The 18,818-nt window shown below is 57.9% G+C and overlaps 1 protein-coding gene across 8 annotated transcripts; it reads left to right on the top strand.

The window, feature by feature from the left end:
- The first annotated feature begins 162 nt into the window (after nt 1-162).
- CARMIL3 (capping protein regulator and myosin 1 linker 3) lies at nt 163-18,700 on the top strand. Of its 8 annotated transcripts, none has more exons than XM_040647715.2 (36): nt 163-221; nt 1,215-1,309; nt 1,778-1,828; nt 2,307-2,366; nt 3,057-3,178; nt 3,531-3,921; nt 4,485-4,558; nt 4,863-4,938; nt 5,403-5,491; nt 6,563-6,657; nt 7,078-7,164; nt 7,817-7,926; nt 8,311-8,388; nt 8,463-8,539; nt 9,104-9,208; nt 9,288-9,357; nt 9,457-9,538; nt 9,621-9,717; nt 10,000-10,054; nt 10,150-10,322; nt 10,395-10,463; nt 11,087-11,180; nt 11,255-11,353; nt 11,852-12,001; nt 14,633-14,746; nt 15,099-15,280; nt 15,908-15,995; nt 16,351-16,431; nt 16,752-16,818; nt 16,907-16,977; nt 17,446-17,507; nt 17,849-17,913; nt 18,062-18,132; nt 18,235-18,328; nt 18,456-18,560; nt 18,631-18,700. In XM_040647715.2, exons 1-36 carry the CDS (start codon nt 182-184, stop codon nt 18,636-18,638), a joined length of 3,447 nt encoding a protein of 1,148 aa, XP_040503649.1. In that variant the 5' UTR covers nt 163-181; the 3' UTR covers nt 18,639-18,700. The 8 variants fall into 8 exon arrangements, with proteins under 8 accessions (XP_040503649.1, XP_040503637.1, XP_040503661.1 ...); XM_040647703.2 differs by having other exon boundaries at nt 18,235-18,382; XM_040647727.2 differs by lacking the exon at nt 18,235-18,328.
- Nucleotides 18,701-18,818: the final 118 nt, after the last annotated feature.

Raw genomic sequence — 18,818 nt, 5'->3', positions numbered from 1 at the left:
GGGAGGGGCCCTGGGAGGATACTGGGGGGGGGGGTGGGCGGGGAACGGACTGAAGGTTACTGGGGGTCTCTGGAGCGCGCCAGGAAGAGCCGGGCTGCGCTCGGCTTCCTTCGGACGTTTCCGGCGTCGCTCGGGAACTTCCGGCCCCGATCGGCTCGGCTCGGGTCCTCTCGGCCGCGGCATGGCCCCGCCGGCGGGGGACGTGTCCCGGGAGCTGCAAGGTACCGGCGCCCAGCGCCCCTATTACCCCAAATCCTCCCACTTCACCCCAAATCCCACCCATATCGCTCCATTTCACCCCAAACCCTCTCGAAATCCTCTAATTTTCCCCTAAATCCCCTCAATTTTCCTTTCAATCCCCCCATTTTCCTCTAAATCCCACCCAGTTCCTCTCGTTTCACCTCAGATCTTCCCATTTACTCTCAAATCTCAACTAAATGCTTCTATTCCCCCCCCAGAGCCGTCCACAATTTCCCTCTATTTCCCCTCAAACCCTACCTGCATCCCCTCATTTCCCCCATATCTTCCTCCGTGGGGTCCCCCATAAACTCCTATGGGCTCAGAGGCACCCATAACTCACCCCATACCCTTCCACATCCCCCATCCAATCACCTCATATCTCCTCAGATCTCCTCAGTGCTCCCCTCCATCTCTCCATAGCGATCCATATTATTTCTATGGAGCCACCATATTCCATCCATAACCCTCCTATCACCCTCTGTACCCCCAGATTCCTTCCATCGACCCTGCCCATCACCTCAACACCCCTCCTTATACTCAACACTCCCCGCAGATCCCCTCCGTGGCCATCCCGTAACCTCACCCCAATTACCCTATAGCATCCCCCCATAATTCCATAAGACACCCACAACCCTTCTGTAGGCCCCTAATGTACAATATCCCCCCCCATAAACTCCTTAGCCCCATAACCGCAACCCCCCAATCCCTTCTGTGTTTCCCCACGTCTCGCCATAACCCCCCAGACTCCATAACCCCCAGATTCTCCCATAACCATCCTGGGGCTCCCCAACCCCCCCCTTCCTTTCCCCGTGTGCCCCCAAAGCACCACGTCCATGGCACTGGACCGGGCGCTGTCCGTGGTGTTGAAACCGGCGCTGAACGGCAGTGAGAGCGGGGAGGGGGGACAGCACTGGGGGGCAGTGGGGGGAGGTTACTGGATGAATCCTTCCCCTCGTAACCCCAACCCCATTCAGAAAGCATCCGCCGGGCCCTGGGGCGGCCCCGCATCCACCTGCTGCTGCGTGCCCGCCTGGAGACCAAACCCCGTCGGCTGGAGGAGAGGATCCTGGTGGGAGCTGGGAGGGATGAGAGGAATGGGAGGGGGATTGGGGCACTGGGAGGGGGACTGGGGGCACTGAGAGGGACCTAGGGGTTACTGGAAGCACTGGGAATACTGGGAGCAGGCTCAGGGGATACTGGGAGTAGAAATGGGGACACTGGAAGGGGTCTGGGACATTCGCTATTAAAGACCTAAGAGTTACTGGGAGCACTGGGAGGGGGTCAGGGGCTACTGGGGGGCACTGGGACTGAAAATAGGGACACTGAAACGGGTCTGGGGGCACTGGGACGTACTGAGAAGGAGAACAGAGGCACTTGGAGGGGGAAGGGGATACACTGGGAGGGAGACTGATGGCACTGAGAAGGGAAATGGGCCAAATGGGGGGCTCTGGGAGGTCACTGGGAGCACCAGGGGGCACTGGGAGGGGTCTCTTACTGGAGGCACTGGGAGTACTGGGTGCCAGCCTCTGTCCCCCAGGTCCTCACTGCCTGGCGCCTGCACCTCTTCAGCCCCACGACACCGGCCAAGGTGAGCCCTTGCACGAGAATTTGCACAAGTGAATGTGCTTGATTTTCACAAGGATTGGCAGTGGAATTTACAGAATGATTTGCATGGGGATGTTCAGAGGGTTCTGAATGAATCCATCCCCCAGCACAATCCATTGCATGAGAAACCACATGAGGATTTGCATGAACCTGTTCCCTAGCACGAGCATTTGTATGAGCATTTGCACAAGGGTTTGCAGAAGGAACAGTTTGTACAAGTCTGTCTTTTTGCACAAACATTTGCATGAAAGCTTAGATGGGAATTTGCATGATAACTTGCACAAGGGTTTGCACAAATATATGCACAAGGATTTGCATGGAGTCTGTCCTCTTGCACAAGGGTTTTCATACTGCTGAGCCTGTTCATACCTGTTTGCACAAAGATTTCCATGAGAAATTGCAAGTGGATTTGCATGCCCACCTGCACGTCCGTTTGCACAAAGACTCCTATTTGTTGCCAGGCTGAAGGTTCCCTGAGCGTGCTGGAGATTCGCTGCATCAGCGCCACCAGCCCCACCCAGGTACCCACCACCTCCCAGTGCAGATCAGTATGGACCAGTGTGGATTTTGGTTACCCTCAACTACTTGCCCAGAATACATGCCAAGCCTCCCACTGTGCCCCAGTGCCCTTCCAGTGACTGCCAGTACCCCCCTAATGACCTCCTTAAGTCATTCCTTTGTCTTATAATGCTTCCCAGTATGGACCAGTATGGACCAGTGGTCCCCCACTGTCTGCCCAGTCTCCATCCAGTGACTCTCAGTGCCTCTCAGGCCCTTACAGTATATCCCATTATGATATGGGCAGTATGAACCATTATGGACCAGTATGAACCAGTCAGCTTCCACTACCTTCCCAGTGCCCTTCCAGCTCCTCTCAGTGACCTCTCAGTACATCCTAGAGCCTCCCAGTCCCTCTTAGGATATGTCCTGTTCTATCTCCATCCTCCCAGTCTCCTGGTATGTTATTTTTTCTTCCAAGACATCCCAGTGTCTTTCCACTACATTCCAGAACCTCCCTGTACATCTCCAGTCTCTCCTAGAGCCCTCCTAGCCCCTCCCAGCATCCCCACAGTATATTCCAGTGCCTTCCAGTATGTGCAAGTCCCTCTCCAGTCCCCTCCGTCCCCATTAGAGAGCCCCAGTCCCCCCAGGCCTCTATCAGCTCCTCCCCCCAATGCCTCCCAGTGCCTTCCAGTACACCCAGTTCCTAGGTGCGCCTGGACACGGAGCGGGGTCCCCTGGCCCTGGCCCTTGCCACCCCTGCTGCTGCCGCCTGCCTGGCCCGGGAGCTGGGAGCTGCCCTGGGGCGGGCCCTGCCCTGTGCCCCCCCTGTGTGAGCCATACTTGGGATATGCTGGGAGAAGGTTGGGGTAGGCAGTGGGGGGGACAGGGAGGGGACTGGGAGGCATTAGGAGAGGGCAGGAGGGAGAGGGCAGGAAGGGATTTGGGGTATGTTGGGAGCAGTCTGGGTGGGGATTAGATGGCACTGGGTTATACTGGGATGATCTGAGAGGGGTCTGGGGGCACTGGGATGTACAGGGAGGACACTGGGGTGGATGATCGTGAGGAATGACTTGGGTGTACTGGGTTGAACTGAGACAGGAATGGATGTACTGGAATACATCGGGGAGGTAACAGTCGGGGGCTCTGGGGGGGGGGGGTCTCATGCTTGTCCCCACTCCCAGTTGGACCCTCCCCCCGGCCCCGCCCCTCGACACCTCCCCCACATCGGAGAGCTCCGCCTCCAGCGGCCCCAGCGTCTGCGGTGAGGGGCGTGGCCTCGGAAATGGGCGTGGCTATGGGGGGTGTGGGTTCGGAAATGGGAGGGTTCGCACTGATGGGCGTGGCCCAAGGGGGCGTGGCCGCAGGGGGGTATTGGTAGGGAGTGTTCATAAGACGCGGGAAGGGGTGGGGTCTGGGGGGCGTGGCTTGTCGCCGATGGGCGTTGTCTGGGGAGGGGGCGATGACAAGATCGGCCACGCCTTCTCCCCCCCAACCCCCACAGGGGGCTTCTCGGACACATATGCGGCACTGTGTGACTACAACGGGCTGAGCTGCCGGGAGGAGGTGCAGTGGGTGCGTGGTGGGAATTGAGGGGTATGGGGCATCGGGGGTGGATTAAAGGGGTTCTCTGGGGGGCTTTGGGAGGTTTATGGGGTCCCTAGGGGCCTTTGAGGGAACATATGCGGGTGGTAATTCAAAGGGTATGTGGGGTGTTTTGGTTGGGTTGATGGGGTTTATGAGAAGCTTTTTGGGGGAGTTCTATGGCATTCCTAGAGGGCCTTGAGGGTTCTATGGGGAAATTTCTGGGGGGTCTTGGGGGATCACTGGGGGTCTAAGTGGTATCTGTTGTCCTGAGGGATCTATGGGGATAAATGTAGGGGATTCGGTGGTGTTTGGGATGCAGAGGGGGTCTATGGTAGTTTTGGGTTCAGCACCAAGGACAGCGTCGACAGAGGACTTGGGGCTCTACAGGGGCTATTGGGAAGTCCTTGGGGTCCTTCCGTGGACCCTTAGGGGGTCTCTGGGAGGCTGTAGGGGGTTTATGGTGGGCCGTGGGCCACTGGTGGGTCTATGGGGTCTATGTATTTCTCTGGCGGGGTCTCTGGGGGGCTATGGGGGTTTTGGGGTCCCCCCAGGACGTGGACACGCTGTACCATGCGGGGGAGCGGCGATGCTTCGACCTGCGGGACTTCAGCCACTTGGAAAGCCGGTGATGGTGGCACTGGGAGCACTGGGAGGGACTGGGTGTTACTGGGAGCACTGGGAAGAGGCTTGGGGCTATTAGGAGGCACTGGAAGGGGAAATGGGGGCACTGGAAGGGTTTGGGAACAGTGGGAGGAACTGGGAGGGAGAATAGGAGTACTGGGAGGGGGTCTGGAGCATGTGGAGGCCCTGGAAGGGCAGTGGGAAGCTACTGGGAGGACACTGGTGCTTACTGGGAGTGCTGGGAAGTGGCTCGGGATTACTGGAAGGCACTGAGGAGTTCTGGGTGCTTACTGGTGGCACTGATGCAGGGAGCTGGCACTTGCAGTGGCAGCACTGGGCTACAACCGCTGGTTCCGGGGGCTGTGCTGCCGTGACCTACGCCTGGTGTGTACCCCAAACCCGGGACCTCCCCACAGCTTCCACTTTGGGATCCCCTCACTCCTTTGTCCCCTTCCAAACCCCCACTGTTGGAGTCCCCCAATCATATTCCCTCAGTACCCCATTTTGGGGGAACCCACTGGCCCTTTACACACGCTTTGGGGACATCAGCTTGCCTTCTTGCCACATTTTTGAGCTCTCTCCATTTTCATGGTCCTCCAACACCTCATTCCATCTCAAAATCAATGTTGGGGTTCCCATAGCCTCCTCCATCCTGTCCTGGGGTCGCTCGAGTTTCAGGACCCTCACAGTTTTGGGGATTCCCCCTTCCACACCATTTTAGGAGTTCCTCACTCCCTTAACCCTCCATACTCCTGTTTTTGGGTCCCCACCCCTGCACCATTCTCAGGGTGCTCCCCATTTTGGGGTTCTGCCTCCAACGTTTTCGGGTCTCCCATGTTGTGGTGCAGAGCAGTGAGGTGCAGGCGCAGGTGCTGCATGCTGTGCGTCGCTCACCTGCGCTGGAGGAACTAATCCTGGACAATGTGGGGTTAAACACGTACGCTTGGGTCGATTTCCTTGGGATTTGGGGTGTGCACTCTAAGTGGAAGGGGTGGGATTTGTGGGAGATTCGGGGGAGGGGGGGGGGAGGGGGTCAGAATGGCTTTGGAGGAATTTGGGGGACGATTTCAGAGGTCTTGGAGAGATTTGGGGGGACTATATTGGGAGGATTTGGGGTGTGTAGGGGATTTGGAGGAATTTTGTCTTTTTAGGGGGGAAATTTTAAGAGTGTTGGAGGGTATTCAGGGTGATACTGGTACATTTGGGAGAGAGGTGTGGATGTTTTGGTTTATTTGGAGGGGTTGTTATGGGTTTGGGGATCTGAAGCATTTGGGAGGTTTTGAGGGGGTTTTGGTGGGGATTTGTGGAGATTTGGGGGATTTTGAGGGGGGAGTTGGGTGGTTGAGGGTATTTTAGGGTGTTTTAGATGACTTTAGAGTACCTCAAATAGAACTGGGAGGTACATCCTAAGGCATGAAGGGGGTGAGATATGGGGGGTGGGTTCAGGCAGCAATCAGCAGAAGTTTGGGGGAATTTTTGAAGATTTTGGGGGAACTTTAGGGGCCCCAAATTTGTTGATGCACCCAAAACGTGGGAGGGGAAAGATGTGTGGCTTTGGGGTGGATTTTTGGGCTTGGAGGGGGATTTTGGAGGGACTCTTGGGGGATATTATATGGGTTTAAAGGGATTTGGTACATTGCAGATTTGTGGGTGCACCCTAAGTATGGAGGGGCAAGATCTAAGTGGAATTTGAGAGGTTTTGGGAAGATCTTGAGGGTGTTTGGGCAGTATCCTGTGGGGTGCAGGGATGTTTCACAGGGGTACAAAATTGGAGATGTCCCCTTTAGTTGGGGGGAGGTGAGATTATGCGGGATCGGATTTAAGACATTTGGATACCTTTTTGGTTGGGGTGCATGAGGAGTACTTGGGGAAGCTCTTGGTGGAATTTGGGGTGGATTTTGTGTTTTTTGAGTGGGATCTTGGTGGGTTTGGGAGGATTTAGGCTGAGATTTGGGGGCTCGGGGTATTTCAGAGTTTGAGGTGTCCACATTTGGCATTCCCCCCAAAGGGACTTCGCCTCCCGGTTGGCAGCAGCGCTGGCGGCGCACCCAGACCCACCACTGCGATGCTTGGAGCTGCCCCGTGGGCCCCTGGGGGACAAAGGTGACCTCCACATCTCCACTGCTCCCCAGAATTCTTACTGCACCTCAGCGCCCCCTGTGGCACTCCAAGCCCACTTATATCACCTCAAAAATCTCCTTAGAACATGCCAATTCCTCCATTAGACCTCAAATCCTTTTCTTGCACCCCTGGAATTCTTCCTACAAATCCCACCCCAAATGACCTTTTGCACCTCTAATTGTCCCCCAGGTACCATTACTGTAATCCAGAAATCCCCCTAGAAATTCATACTCCCCCCTTCCACTCCGAAGCATCCACTGCCCCCACAAATCCCCCAAATTGCCCCCAAGTCCCCTGACTCCCCGATTTCCCCCACCCCCAGTTCCCTTATTTGGTGTTCCCCAAACTTTTGGGTTCTGCCCTTATTTTGCGGTCCCCCTCAATTTCGGAATCCTCTCCCAGGCCTGGCAGCACTGAGTCAGCGCTTCCTGGGGCTGCCAGGGGGACTGCGACGGCTACGCTTGCCCCACTGTGGCCTGGGGGCACGAGGTGGGGCTGGGGGCACTGTGCGGTGTTGTGGGGCAGGGCGTGTTGAGAGCAGGGAGGGCGCGATGGGTATGCGGTTCTGGAGGGAATGTGAGGGAGGGGAAAGGATATTAAGGGGTCATTGGGTGACCCATAGGGTTTTGGGTGCCCTGTGGTGTGATGGGGACCCTCAGGGCTGTTGGGTACCCATGAGAATATTGGAGTGCCTTCTAGATTATAGTATGCCCCATAATGTTTTGGGGTGCCCATGGAGTTGAGGAGACCTACTGGGTAATGTGGAGCCCCATGGGGATATTGGAGTGCCATGGAGGTGTTGGGGTGCCCACTGAGGATATGGTGAGCTCCGTTGGGTTGGTGGGAGGGGGAGATTGTGTTATTGGGATGCTTCTGCAGCAGTGAGGAGCACTCTAAATGTGGAGAGGTTATTGGTGTGAAACCGATTTTTTGGGTACCAAAATATTTTGGGGGGTATCTATGGGGGTTGTGAGGTGCCAATGAATATATTGGTGTTCCTGTTGGGTTCTGGGGAGTCCCCTGGGGATACTGGGCTGCACATGGAAATATTGGGATGCTTATATGTGCTGTGGTTCTGTGTGCCTCCATGGGTTCCTGTGGGTCTCCTGCATGGGAACTGCACCCCACACCTGCCTCACAGGATTGGCGGCGCTGGGCCGGGCACTGGGAGCAAACCCTGCTTTCCGCAGCGCCCTACAACTGCTGGACCTGGGCCACAATCCTGGGCTGCTGGGCAGCCCCCACGGCGCTGTAGGATGGGAATGGGGTGCTATGGGGCAAGGATGGGGTGCTATGGGGCAAGGATGGGGTACTATGGGGCTGTGGGGCAGTGGAGGTCAATGAGGGGTACTGGGGTTTGGACATATGCTATGGGGCTGGAGTGGTGCTATGGAGTTGGATAGGCTGTATGGCATTGGGGAGGATGCTATGGGCTGGAGCAGGAGTTTTGCGACTGGAGAATTTGCTATGGGGTTGGAGAGGGGGTGTGGGGCAGGGTACAATGGGATGCAGTGGAGCTGGGTGGGTGCTATAGGGCTGGATGGATGCTATGGGGTGGATGGAGTGGGTGGTACTATGGAACTGAGTGGTATACTATGGAGCAGCCACGGGGTCAGGCCCTACTCACACCTCCAGGACCTCTTTGCCTTCCTGGCTCAACCCAACGCCCTCCTGCACCTTGACCTGGCTTCCACTGACTGCGCCCTTGATGTGGTGAGGGGCTGTGGGGTCGCCATGGGGCTGCCGTGGGGCAGTCGTGGGGCTGATGGCCCCCTTGTGCCTCCCAGCTCTTCGGGGCGCTGCTGCACGGCTGTTGCTCACGGCTCAGCTACCTCAACGTGGCCGGGAACAGCTTCTGCCACCGGTCAGCTCCTGCCCCACATGTCGATGGTGGCTGTGGGGCAGGGGGCAGTTGGGGCCTGGGGCGGGCGGTTGGGAGCCCATTGAAAGTTGGAGTACCCTACCGGCCAGCCACAAAGGCAGATAGGTTGTCCGGAATGTCATTGGGTGGATGGTCATCCCACTGTGTGGTAGAGCGTCCTGTTGGGTGGTAGAGAACCCCTCTGAGCACTGGAGTGCCCTGTTGGCCAATCAAGAAATGCCATTGGGTGGTTGAGCACCCTGTTGAATAGTGGAAGGACCCCTTTGGGCATTGGAGCACCCAACTGGCCAATCTCTTGGGTGATCTGGAACGCCATTGGGTGGTTGAACATCCTGTTATGTGGTCAGGAACCCCACTGGGTGGTCAGGAACCCCATTGGGTGGTCAGGAACCCCATTGGGTGGACAAGTACCATGTTGGGTGGTCAAGAACTCTGTTGGGTATGAAAGGGTTCCATTGGGTTTTGGCCCAACTGGTTGGCCCAGAGAGTGCCTGATTGACCCCAGAAGGGTAGGGCTGATGGAGCCCTGCTTCCACCTCCCTGCAGGAAGACCCGCGAGGTCCCGCCCACCCTGCAGCAGTTCTTCTGCAGCACCTTTGCCCTATCCCACATCAGCCTGGCAGGCGTGCGGCTGCCCCCTGATGCTCTCAGGTGAGCATCACCCTCTGGGGTGGTCCTCTGCCTTCTGGGGAGATGGGGCTGTGGACACACCTTGACCTGCCCTCCCCAGGTCTCTCCTGCAGGGATTGGCTGCCAACACCCACCTGGGCGACCTCCATCTGGACCTGAGCGGCTGTGAGGTGGGGTGGGGGCACAGCCCAAGGTGGGAGGGGCCTTGTGGGGGCTCCACCCCTCACATCATTTTCTGTCTCTGTCCAATTCTTGGTGCCATCTTACAGCTCCGCTCACCAGGGGCTCGTGTGTTGGAGGAACTGCTGGGGGGCATCAGTGCTGTGGGCAGCTTGGACCTGTCAGACAATGGTGAGAAGAGGGAGAAACCCCATCCTGGGGGCTGGCCTGGAACCTTGCCGCTATCTCCAGTTTCTCCCCACAATTCTCTCAGGCTTTGATGCTGATTTGCTGACGCTCGTACCAGCCCTGGGGAGGAACAAGGCCCTGAAGCATCTCTGGTTGGGCAAGAATTTCAGTGTCAAGGCACGGTGAGTGACCCTGGTGGACTCCCTCTGGTCCCATAGGGCCTTCTGAGGGCCCTCCTCCCCACCGGCCCTGGAGGAGGTAGACAGAACCATTGTTGGGCTGAGTCCAAGGAGGTCCACTTAGATCCTAATGGCCAAAGTTGTGTCATGGAAGCCCACCAAGACCTGATGGGCCATGTTTTGCCCATGGAGGCCCACCAAGACCCCAGAGTGCTCAGTGACATCTTCTGAGACCCCATGGGCCAAGTTTTGTCCATGTCCCACCACTCTTTCTCCCCCCTTCAGAACACTGGAGGAGATCCTCCACAAGCTGGTCCAGGTCATCCAGGAGGACGACTGTGTGAGTTTCCCAGGGGACAGTGGGATGGCAGGTGGACATCCACTTCTGTGGATCCCCCAGACCCCATCTCATATCTTCTCTGCCCTTCCTGTAAGTCTCTGCAGTCGCTGTCAGTGGCTGAATCGAGGCTGAAGGCCAGGACCTGTATCCTGGTGAATGCACTGGGCAGCAATGCCTGCTTGGCCAAAGTGGACCTCAGCGGTAACCTCATGGAGGATATGGGCGCCAAGATGCTGGCGAAGGCCCTGCAGATCAACAGCACCTTGCGGTGGGTGGGTGGTTTCACGGGGGGTTCAGGGTTGGTCTCTCCACCCCGATGTCACCTGTAGTCCCATGGCAGGAGCCTCAGCTGGGACAGGAACAATACGACAGCTGTGGGCTTCCAGGACATCGCCAGGGCCATGGAGAGGTGAGTGGGACCACCAGCATATTATACTGCAGGTGGACACCCCATCTAGAGCATGTGAACACCGGGTTCAAACAACCAACCAGATCTGGACGTGATACCTGGATCTCCAGACAGGTCAACCAGTTTTTGGACCTACTTGTCAGTTCTAGACTGTGCAACTGGCTATTCCATACAGGCTGATGGATTACCAACTGGTTGTAAACTGGTCAACAACCTTTAGACTGGGCAACCCATCCCAGCCAAGTCAGTGAGTTCCCAACTAGTAAACTGGTTCTAGACTGGTCAACAATGTCTAGACCAGACAACCCATCCCAAACTTGTCAATTGGATTCCAACCACTCAACTGCTTCTAGACTGGTCAAACATGCCTAGACTGGACAACCATTTGAGAGCAGTCAACTTTTCCAAAACATGTTGATGGGATCTCAGCTAGTCATCTGGTTCTAGACTGGGCAACCATCTCTAGACTGGTCGGTCTTCTATAGACCAGTCAACTCATTTCAAACCAGTCAGTGGGATCCAGTCTGATCAGCTGGCTCTACAGTGATCAACCAGCTGTTGACCAATCAACCCACTGTATACTGGTCAATGGAATCCCAAGCAGATCCATGTCCTCTCAACAGCAACCACACACTGACCTTCATGGCCCTTCCCCTCTGTGACCTCACGGCCGCCTACCGCAGTGCCCCAGAGCGGACAGACACTGGTTGGCAGCAGGTGGGTGGAGGCAGCTGGGGATTCTCTAAAATTTGTGTTTGGGAATCTCAGGCATCCCAATTTCCCTCCTGAAGATCCAATGGTGCCTCCTACGCAATGGCCGCGGTCCCAAGGTGCCACCAGAACAGGTGCTCCGGCTGCAGCGGGGCATTGTCACCAGCACGGCCGAGCAAGTAATCTTTCCCCACGGGCATGGGGAACCTGGGGGCAGCCGTGGGGCAGATGTGGGAAGTGAGAGGGATACAGGATAGTGTCCAGAAGGATGCTTGGGAGGTTACTGGGGTGGTTGCTAGGGCAGCTTTTGGTGTGATTACAAGTGTTGCTGAGGGATTGCCTTGGTGGTTTCCAGGGCAGTTGCTGGGGCATTAAGAGCAGAATCTGCTGTTGTTCCTGGAGTGGTTGCCAAGATGAGAGGAGAGATGGTCAGAGCAGTTTCAAGGGTGGTTGCTGGGGTGGTTACTGGAGGTGATGGGAATTATTCCTGACAGAATGCTGGGATGATTGCTGGGGCAGTGGGAAGGTTGCTAGGATGGTTTCTAGGATGGTTGCCGGGGTGATGGGAGGTGTTGCTGATAAGGTGCTGGGGCAGTTGCTGGGCAGGTTGCTGAGATGATGGGGGCAGTTGTTGAGGGGATGCCAGGATGGTTGCCAGTTGCCAGGGTGATTGCCAGGGCTGTTGCCAAGGAGATGTGCTGCAGATGCTCTGCCGGCTGAGCGGAAGAGTGCAGGCAGCAGCAAGGGGGCTGCGGGGACACCCAGGAGCCCAACGTGACCTTGCAGAGGCCCAGGAGCTGCTACGGGAAGCCAGGAATGCCCGTGCGGTGAGCACCCCAACAGCACATACCCAACAGAGACCAGTTGGAGCCTGCGTGCCCCAAGATAGACCTGAAACACTCCCCAAACCCCAGCACTGCACCTAGAAGTATAGCATCTGACCCCCAAATCAAAGCATCTTCTCCACCCCCAAAAATTGAACCCTCAAAGAACCCCAGGAACATCCACAGGACCCCAACATCCCCCCTCAGATTTTTAGCATATGATCCCCAAATTGAAGTATCTCCCCCACAAAATCGAACCCCCAGAGCACCCCAGGAACTCTGCAGAAAACCCCATCATACCATCAGAATTGGAGCATTCCCCCTCAAAGAACCCCAGAAACATCCCCCCAAAATAGCATCACCTTCAAAATAGAAACATCTCACCCCAAAACTGAAGCTTCCCACACAAATAAAGAGAACCCCTAAAAAACTCAGAATCTTTATAGAAATTAAAGCATACCTCCCCAAATGAAGCATCTCCTCCCAAAGCTGAAACATCTCCCCCCACCCTGATAAAAGTAGAACTCCCCCTCAAAGAACAGAAGCCCTCCCAAACCCCAAGACCCCCCCCCCCCCCCCCCCCCCGAACAGTGTCCTTCCCCCCAAAATGAGACCCCAGATCTCCAGCACCATAAAAGCAGCCCTGGGGTGCTGACATGGGTGCCCATGGGTCCCAAATTTTCACCGTGACCTTGTGACCCACCCCATGATCCCTATGACCTCCTATGAATCCCACTGCTCCCCTGTGATCCAGTAACCTCTATGATCTCCCATTGAACTCCATGATACCCCGTGGCTGCTTTGACTTCCCATGATGCCATAACCTCATGATCCCCATCACTCCTATGGCCTCCCATATTGTCCCATGACCACTGTGACTCTCTTGACCCCTTGCATGACCTCACATGACCCTTCTGCCCTCCCCCCCATGACCCTATAACCTCCTATTTGAGAAGTAAGAGGGAAACGCACAGGCAGTGGAGGCAGGGATGGGTGCCCTGGGAAGTAAACGGATGTTGTCAGGAAAGCCATGGCACAGCATTGCATTGGGTGAGGTGTGGCAAATAATGAGAAGGCATTCTACAGGTCCCTTGGTCAGAAGAAACAGGCTGAGGAGAATGCACCCTGTGTGATGAATGAGAAGGGGGTGGAGGCAACGGTGGACATGGAGGTGGCTGAGGCACCCAATGAGTTCTTTGCCTCAGGCTTCACTGGCAGCCACATCTCATGCATCTCTCCAGGTGGAGGTGGGGGAGCAAAGCCCCTCCACTGTAATCAAAGAGCAAGTTTGAGAACACCTGATGAGAGTGAATGGGTGCAGTCCTGGATCCAGATCCTGCTGTGGGTGATGTTGAGGGATGTGAGGGCTGAGCAGGTGATCTGAGATAGTACGGCTCCCCCCAAGGGCAGGTCATGTCTTGCCCACCTGGTGCCCTTCTGTGATGGAGCGATGGCTGCTGCAGACGAATGCAAAGCAACTGATAGTATCATCTGCTGGGACTCCTGCAGGGCTGTTGGCATGGCCCACATCACATCCCCCGCATGGGAAGATAAGGGCTGTGGGCAGTGGCGTTGTGTCCAAGTGGAGGTGCTCACAAATAGTGTCCCCCAGAGCTCTGTGTGGGTGTACCTTTATCAGTGACGTGGGTGTTGGGATCAGGTGTGCCCTCAATTGGCTGATGGCCCCATGCTGAGTGGTGCAGTGGCACAACAGAAAGATGTGATGCCGCCATCCAGAGGGAGCTGAACAGGCTCAACAGGTGGGCACGTGTGAGCTGAATGAGGGTCAACAGGGCCAAGTGTAGGTGTTGGGTTGGGGCAATCACAGCTGTGAGTACAGCGTGGGAGAAGAAGCACTTGAGAGCAGCCCTGCTGAGGAGGACCTGTGGGTCCTGGGGGGTGAAAGGCTGGACATGATGCAGCGGTGTGTGCCTGCAGCCTGAGGACCAACTGCAGCCCGGGCTGCACTGATGGAGGGGTGGTGGGGCGGGGAGGGGAACCGTCCGTCCCCCTCTGTCTGCCCTCAGGAGCCGCTTCCCCTACTGCGCTGCATTTGGGCTGGGACCCCCAACGCGGAGCCGTGGGGCTGTGGGAGCGGGGCTGGAGGAGGGTGCGGGGATGGTTGGGGGCTGCAGCTGTGTGTGGGGAAGGGCCGAGGGAGGGGCTGTGCAGTCTGGAGAAGGGACGGCTGCAGGGAGACCTCACTTTGGCCTTCTAGTACTTGAACTGAGCCTATGAGCAGGAAGGGGAGTGACTTTGAATGTCCCCAGTGCTGCTGCCCGGAGCTGTGGGTGCCCCAACCCTGAAGGTGCCCATGGTCATAGAAGGGGCCCTGACAGCCCGACCTGGGGGGGCACACAGCCCAGGGCAGAGGTGAAGCTGGATGATCATTTAGGTTCCTACCAACTCAACCATTTTATGGTTACTCGCCACAGCCCCACAATCTCATAACCCCATGACCTCACATAACCCCATGACCTCACATGACCCCATGACCTCATGACTGCCATGACTGCCACAATCCTCTTGAACTACCATGACCTCTATGACCTCCATGCCCCTCCACGACCCCGTGACCTCCTATGACTTCATGGCCATGTGAACGCCCCCCTGACCCTGTGACTCCCCCCCCAGCTGTTCCCCAGCCTGGCAGCACTGGGACCGGCAGGGGCCGGAGCGGGGCCGCTGCAGCTCCTCCTGCAGGGCGTGGCTGGGGACGTGGCCAAGGCTGTGGACAAGGAGCTGGAGGTGAGCGCTGGGGGCACTGGGAGGGACGGGGAGGGAAGGGGAGGAGTCTTTTGGAGGACCGGGAGGGAGCGGGAGGGAATGAGAGGCGTGGGAAGGACTGGGAAGGACAAGGAGGGAGGAACTGGGGGGCACTGGGAGGGGCTGGGAGGGAATCGAAGAGTCGGGGAGTGTGCTGGAAGGGGCTGGGAGGGAACAGAGAAGGAGCTGGGAGATACTGAGAGGGAACCGGACGAACTGGGAATGCTGAAGGGCCTCAAACGCGGCCAAAACCCCAACCGAGAAGGGAGGGGCCTTGCACGTGGATGTCCCCTCACCAGAAGTCCCCCTTCCAACCCGAAGTCCCCTTCCCCAGGTGCTGCTGGAGGCGCTGCTGGGCCGGGCCGCCGAGCTCTGCCCCCGGGCGACGGCGGCTGGGGTGTGGCCCGGGGGGGCGTGGCTCGGGGGGGCGCCTCGGCCACGCCCCCCTCTGCCCCCCGGCCTGGCCCCGGGGGCGCTGCTGGAGCGGGCAGGGGAGGAGATCCGGGAGCAGCTGGGGTAAGGGGGCACTGGGGGGGACTGGGCATACTGGGGTGGATGGGAGCGAGGTGTAGTGGAAAGGCACTGGAAGGGCAGTGGGGAACTTTGGGATGTGTTGCAAATGACTGGGAGTGTACATAATGAGAGAGCGCTGGGATGGTCAGAGTGATTGAGATGGCATAAAAAAAAAATTGGAAAGGCACTGAGATGTACCAGGAAGCCGCTGGGATTGACTGGGATGGATTAGGATGTGCTGGAAGAGCATTGGGGTGAACTGGGATCGATTCAAAATGACTGGGAGGGCACTGTTAAACACCGGGAAGCCACCTGAGTGTACTGGAAGCAAGTGGGCTTTACTGGCAGGATGCTGGAATATAGTGGGATATGCTTGGGTATACAGGGAGGCACTGGGATTTACTGAAAGGGCACTGAGATATGCAGGGAGGGCATTGAAGGTTACTGGGGGGAGTGCTGAAGGGAACTGGAAGGCACTGGGGACATACTGGGAAGGATGTGTGGGAGACTAGAAGGGGATCAGGGAACACTGGGAGGGGATTAGGCTGCACTGGAATGTACTGGGAGGGCACTGGTGGGCACTAGAAGGGGTGCCAGTGCTGCCACCACCCCGAGTGTTCCTGTGGTCAGGGAGGTGCAGCTGGCGCTGGTGACGTCCTTGACCCAGGCTGTGGTGGCTGAACTGCTGCGGGAGCTGCGCCGTGTCCACCAAGCACTGGTGAGTCCCCCTCAATTCTCCAACAGCCCCCCGGTCCTCCGTGAGCCCCCAAAGTACTTCAACCCCCTCCAAGGTTCTCCAATTCCCTGAGGTCCTCCGACACCCATTGGGTTCTCCAACACCCTCTGGACACCTCCAACCCCCTGAGACCCTTCAAGACCTTTTGGGTCTTCCAACATCCCTCAAGGTCCTCCAACATCCTATGGTGTCCTCCAACCTCCCAGTCATCCAACAAGTTTTCGGTCCTCCAACACCACTGAGGTCCACAAACACCCCCTGAAGTTCTCCAGCACTCCTTTGGTCCGAAACCCTACAATATCCTCCAGCCCTCTAAAATCCCCCCATGTGCCTCCAGGCCCAGCACCTGCAGGATCCGAGGAGTCCCCAGGGGCAGGAGCCATCCAACAGCACTGATGAGGAGCTGGGCGTTGATGTTGTAAGAAGGAGGGCAGAAGTAGGGGAGGACATCCAAACTCCAGAGTACATGTGTATCCCATGCAGTTTTGGGATGTTGGGGTGCCCTGTGGCTCAGAGGGGAGACCTGGGTGGAGTCCATGGGCTCTGGGGACTCTGCTACGTGTTTTGAGTGCCATGAGAGTTTTGGGAGGAAGGCAGGGGATCTGGGGAAGTTTGTACATGGGGGTGAAGCTAAGGAGTTTTGGGAGTCTCCTGTGGATTTGGGTGTACTCAAGGGTGTTGGATTCACATGACAATTTTGAGATGAAACCAAAGGACTTTTGGGTTCTTCCCTTGGAGGATGCATCGACATTGCAGCGGCACAGGCGCTGCTGCCGCCGCAACCGCCCGCCTTCTGCCTTCATGGGTGAGCACCTGCATGGCCACACATCATCACACATCACTGAACGTTGTAATGCATTGTTATGCATCATCCCAAATGTCACTGCCCCCAGGCCAGTCCGAGGGCCTGGAGTCACCATCGCCCCCCAGGAGCTCTGAGGGGGATCCCAAGCCCCACCCACTGGTGAGTAGCCCTGCCCACCACAACCAAGCCCTGCCCATTGGTCCCTAACCCTGCCCACCAACTCACAGCCCCGCCCACAGCCCCATAGTCTGTCCTGGAGGTGCTGTCTTTAGGCTTGTAGCTCTGGCCACTGCTGGCCACGCCCCCAATGACATAGCCACGCCCCCAATCCCATGGCTTGCTTGTACTAAGCCCCGCCCACGGCCCCACCCACAGGGCCCCACCCTGCTCAGCACCTCATGGCCCTGCCTCCAACTCGTGGCCCCGCCCCCTGCCACACCCTCCCACTTTTGGCCACGCCCACCGCGCAGTGGCCCCTCCCCATGACCACAGACTGGTTAAGCACCTCCCTGGCCATGCCTCCAATATCTTAGCCCTGCCCTTTGAGGCCACCCTCCCCCCCCCCCCCCCCCCCCCGAGGGAATGGGCGTGGCCTCCATTAAAGGTGTCGTGCTCCTCCTTCCCCAGCACTTCAGGGCCCCTGAGGCGCAGGCGGTGGGGGGCTCCTCCCAGGAGGAGGAGTTTGGCCGGTGAGCTGGGGGTGAGGGATTGGGGTGCAAGAGGGCGTTGCCAAGGTGGTGATGGAGGGATCAATGGGGGTTTGGGGGAGAGGGGAAGCTGTTAGGGTCTGGGAGAATGCAACTAGGAATACTGCAGAGGGATCATGAGGTGGTAACTGGGGATCATGAGGGTGCAACTGAGGTCCTCTGGTGTTATGGGATGCAAAAATGGGGTAACTAGGGCTTTGTAGGGGGTAAATGTGGAGAGTCTTGTAGAGGTAATGGGTTAATTTGTGATCCTGGAGGGGTAGGTGGAGTTGAGGGGGCAAGAAGAGGGTTCCTGTGGGTCACACGGTCTGTATTGCCCCTAGGCTGCCCCCCACAGTGCCTCCCTATCCCCAGGAGCACGACTGCAGCCCCAGCTCAGAGGCATCAGGTGGGTTCCCCAAAAGCTGCCTGTGGTGCTTGGATCCTCCTCTAAGGCCGGGGGGGGGGTCTTCAGAGCCCTCTTCACAAAGAAGACCCTCCCCAGAATTATTTTTCTCCCCCCAAAACTTGTCTTTAATTCACATCCCTCCCTGCAGCCCCCCCAGAAGCTGGCAGCCCCGGGCTGGAGTGGGTGGGGCTTCCTTCCCCACAGACCCCGCCCCCTCAGGTGAGTGGCAGCGCTAGGCTCCGCCCACCGCCGGGAGGAGAACAGCCCTGGGGGCGGGGTTGAGTGCTGGAGGCTCCGCCTTCCCCGCCCGTCCGTCCCCAGGCCCCGCCCAGGATGGGGGCGTGGCCCCCGCACAGCTGCGGCGGCGAGGGAGGGGGCGGGGCCATCCCGGAGGCTCTGCCCGCCGCTCCGACAGGTGAGGGCTGTCCGAGACGCCGCGATAGCGGGAGGGGGCGGGAGGGCTCCAGAGGTGCGCTGGCATGCCGGAGGGGTTCAGGCAATGTTCCCGGGGCACTGTGGGATGCCGGATCTCTCTCTCGCAGGGACCTCGGACAGGAGCCGCCAGCTGCCCCCCCCGAAGCCCCAGCGGAGGCAGCGAGCCCATTCCTGCGACAAGGCGGACGCCGGGCCCGGGCCGGGAGGAGGAGGTGAGGCCGCCGCGGTGCTCTGAGGGGGCGCCGCTCACCTCACCGCTCGAACGGCCGCTTCTCCCCACAGGCACCTGAGGGGCGGGCAGGACCTCGCAACGGCCGCTCACAGATGGGAATAAACCTTTGTTGAAGAGAAAGCTGGGAAAGTCTCATTAATGGCATTCAAACCGTGGCGGCGTGCCGCCTAACGCAGCCGGGCGCTTCACACGCCCGCAGCCGCCGCCCCTCCCTTTCCCGCGCTTTTAACGGTTTTCC

Source organism: Gallus gallus, chromosome 1, assembly GCF_016699485.2.
Source record: "Gallus gallus isolate bGalGal1 chromosome 1, bGalGal1.mat.broiler.GRCg7b, whole genome shotgun sequence".
Taxonomy (NCBI): domain Eukaryota; kingdom Metazoa; phylum Chordata; class Aves; order Galliformes; family Phasianidae; genus Gallus; species Gallus gallus.
This window is presented reverse-complemented; position numbering and strand designations above follow the sequence as displayed.

What these genes read in the sequence shown, in the direction of transcription:
- CARMIL3 (XM_040647700.2), top strand. Translation starts at nt 182, where the DNA reads ATGGCCCCGCCGGCGGGGGACGTGTCCCGGGAGCTGCAAG. An exon ending in CAGGAGGAGGAGTTTGGCCG is followed by an intron (nt 17,508 to 17,848) that starts GTGAGCTGGGGG and finishes TATTGCCCCTAG; the next exon opens with GCTGCCCCCCACAGTGCCTC. An exon ending in CCCCAGCTCAGAGGCATCAG is followed by an intron (nt 17,914 to 18,061) that starts GTGGGTTCCCCA and finishes CCCTCCCTGCAG; the next exon opens with CCCCCCCAGAAGCTGGCAGC.